The sequence below is a fragment of the Helianthus annuus genome, chromosome 17 (genome assembly GCF_002127325.2).
Source record: "Helianthus annuus cultivar XRQ/B chromosome 17, HanXRQr2.0-SUNRISE, whole genome shotgun sequence".
Classification (NCBI taxonomy): domain Eukaryota; kingdom Viridiplantae; phylum Streptophyta; class Magnoliopsida; order Asterales; family Asteraceae; genus Helianthus; species Helianthus annuus.
This window is the reverse complement of record NC_035449.2, coordinates 1,006,113-1,008,019: the sequence shown is the minus strand read 5'-3', so window position 1 is coordinate 1,008,019 and position 1,907 is coordinate 1,006,113. Positions and strand designations below refer to the sequence as shown.

General features: G+C 34.8%; 1 protein-coding gene across 1 annotated transcript; it reads right to left on the bottom strand.

The window, feature by feature from the left end:
* Window positions 1-1,907, bottom strand: LOC110926395 (short-chain dehydrogenase TIC 32, chloroplastic-like). Its single transcript, XM_022170155.2, has 7 exons — window positions 1,703-1,907; window positions 1,294-1,525; window positions 1,124-1,203; window positions 884-1,037; window positions 557-717; window positions 380-426; window positions 1-297 (listed from the first exon to the last, which is right to left on the bottom strand). The coding sequence occupies exons 1-7, from the start codon at window positions 1,809-1,811 to the stop codon at window positions 133-135; spliced, it is 948 nt and encodes a 315-aa protein (XP_022025847.1). The 5' UTR covers window positions 1,812-1,907; the 3' UTR covers window positions 1-132.

The window sequence follows — 1,907 nt, the reverse complement described above, 5'->3', positions numbered from 1 at the left end:
TAATTTGTAAACTTTCTCACTTTCATTTATAAAAAAAAAGGCACCATATAATTCTTACAACAATTGTCATTACTATAAAAACATATATTATTATTTTGTTACATAAAGGAAAATAGTCCATGAGCAGATGGATCACTTGGCTTGGGTCAACTTCTCACTGAAATCCCACAGTTTCTTTGCTAGTTCTGGATCTTGTGCATATTTGCTTGCTTTCTTCAAGTTGCTATCCGCAAAATACTCCCCACTAACGCCCTTAAGTTGTGGGTGCATTGCTACATAGCATGTTGTTGCAGCTCCCTAAACAACCATCATTATGATTAGCTTCGAATCATCTTTCTTTACACAAACAAGAAAATATATATGTAGAGAATTATCGAACCTGTGGGATGTTCTTTAAGAAACTCTGAACCACTTTAAAAAATATAGCTGTCCAACACAAGTTTAAGATGGTAAGTAAAGAAAAAAGATGATCAATTACATGTCAAAACAGTTTTGTTCATAAAATCTATGGTCCCTAAGTAAAAATGAAAATGGAAGAAAAAGGATCAAGACGTACCGAAGATGCCATTGTGGCGTAGTAGATTCGTATTAATAACTCCAGGGTGCAATGAATTGGCAGTTATATTGACTCCCTCTTCCTGCAAACGCCGAGTGAGCTCCTTTGCATGTAATGCATTAGCAAGCTTTGATTGCCCATAAGCATACATCGCGTTATAACTGAAAATCAAACCACATATAATTAGGTGGATGAAATGTTAAACCTGTGCACGACCCATATATTTATTCATGTTAAATGGCCAAAAATAGTGCTTATTGGGTTGGTGGGCCGGCCTATCATTCAAATGTGTTAATATATTTCATGGAATAAATCTAGTATTTTTACCTCTTCTCGTCATTGATTTTATCGAACATAATTCCTTCTTTGTATGTCGTTTGATGAAGCTCGGAGGAAAGTATAACAATCCTTCCCTCTTTCCCACTTTCTGTCGCGGTCTTTTTCATAGTATCCAATAACAAGTTTGTCAAAAGAAAGTTACCTAAATATAGAAACAAATTTTCCTTTTAAATAACATGTTTGTTAGGAGAAGGTTAAAAATACAAAAAAGTTGGCAAAGTTACATACCAAGATGGTTGGTTGCAAACTGCAATTCTATGTTGTCTTTGCTGAGAGTGAAAGGAGGACTCATAATCCCTGCATTCAGACTTTTGAGACCAAACACAAATCATATTAGTTAGCCAGCCTTCTTAAAAAAAGTGTTTTAAGGGTTAAATTTAAATACGGATTTGTCTTACATCAAGATGTTTAATGGAAGTCCTTTGGAACAATATTGCGAGGCAAATTGTCTAACAGATTCCTGTGAGCTAACATCTAACTCCATCACTTCAAGTTTTGCATTGGGGATTTTTTCAGCAATGCTTTCTTTTGCTTTTTCACCGGATGCAATATTTCTAACCGGCATAACGACGTGGACTCCCCGTAAAGCAAGCACGCGCGCAGTTTCTAAGCCGATACCACTTGTAGCTCCTGAAAGTTGAGATTTTTTTTCAAGCATATCGTAATATTAAATATAACTCTAAATATTATTATTTAAAAGGCCGAGTTATATCCAAAGTATTTTCTGGTCTCGTAACATCTAAAAAAATATTTTTATGTCAGATACAAGTCAACAACATATCGACGCAATAGAAGTAAGATTAATACCAGTAACAATGGCTGTGAGACCAGTTCCATCGATTCCTTTAGTAACATCTTCGGCTGTAGAAGATGCAGCAAATCCAGATTTTCCGGTGAAGATTGAAATCCAAGTCATTCGTTTGGAATAAATATAAAAACTTAATTGTAGGAACTATGATTTAGTTTGTGATGAAGTTCGATCATGCTACAAGTATATATAGTCTTAAGAGTT

Excerpts from the sequence above, each read along its gene's own strand:
- LOC110926395 (XM_022170155.2), bottom strand. The coding sequence starts at position 1,811 with ATGACTTGGATTTCAATCTTCACCGGAAAATCTGGATTTGCTGCATCT. Across the intron at positions 1,526-1,702 it reads TCTCACAGCCATTGTTACTG|GAGCTACAAGTGGTATCGGC; the intron begins GTATTAATCTTA and ends CTCAACTTTCAG. Across the intron at positions 1,204-1,293 it reads CTTCCATTAAACATCTTGAT|TCTGAATGCAGGGATTATGA; the intron begins GTAAGACAAATC and ends TGGTCTCAAAAG.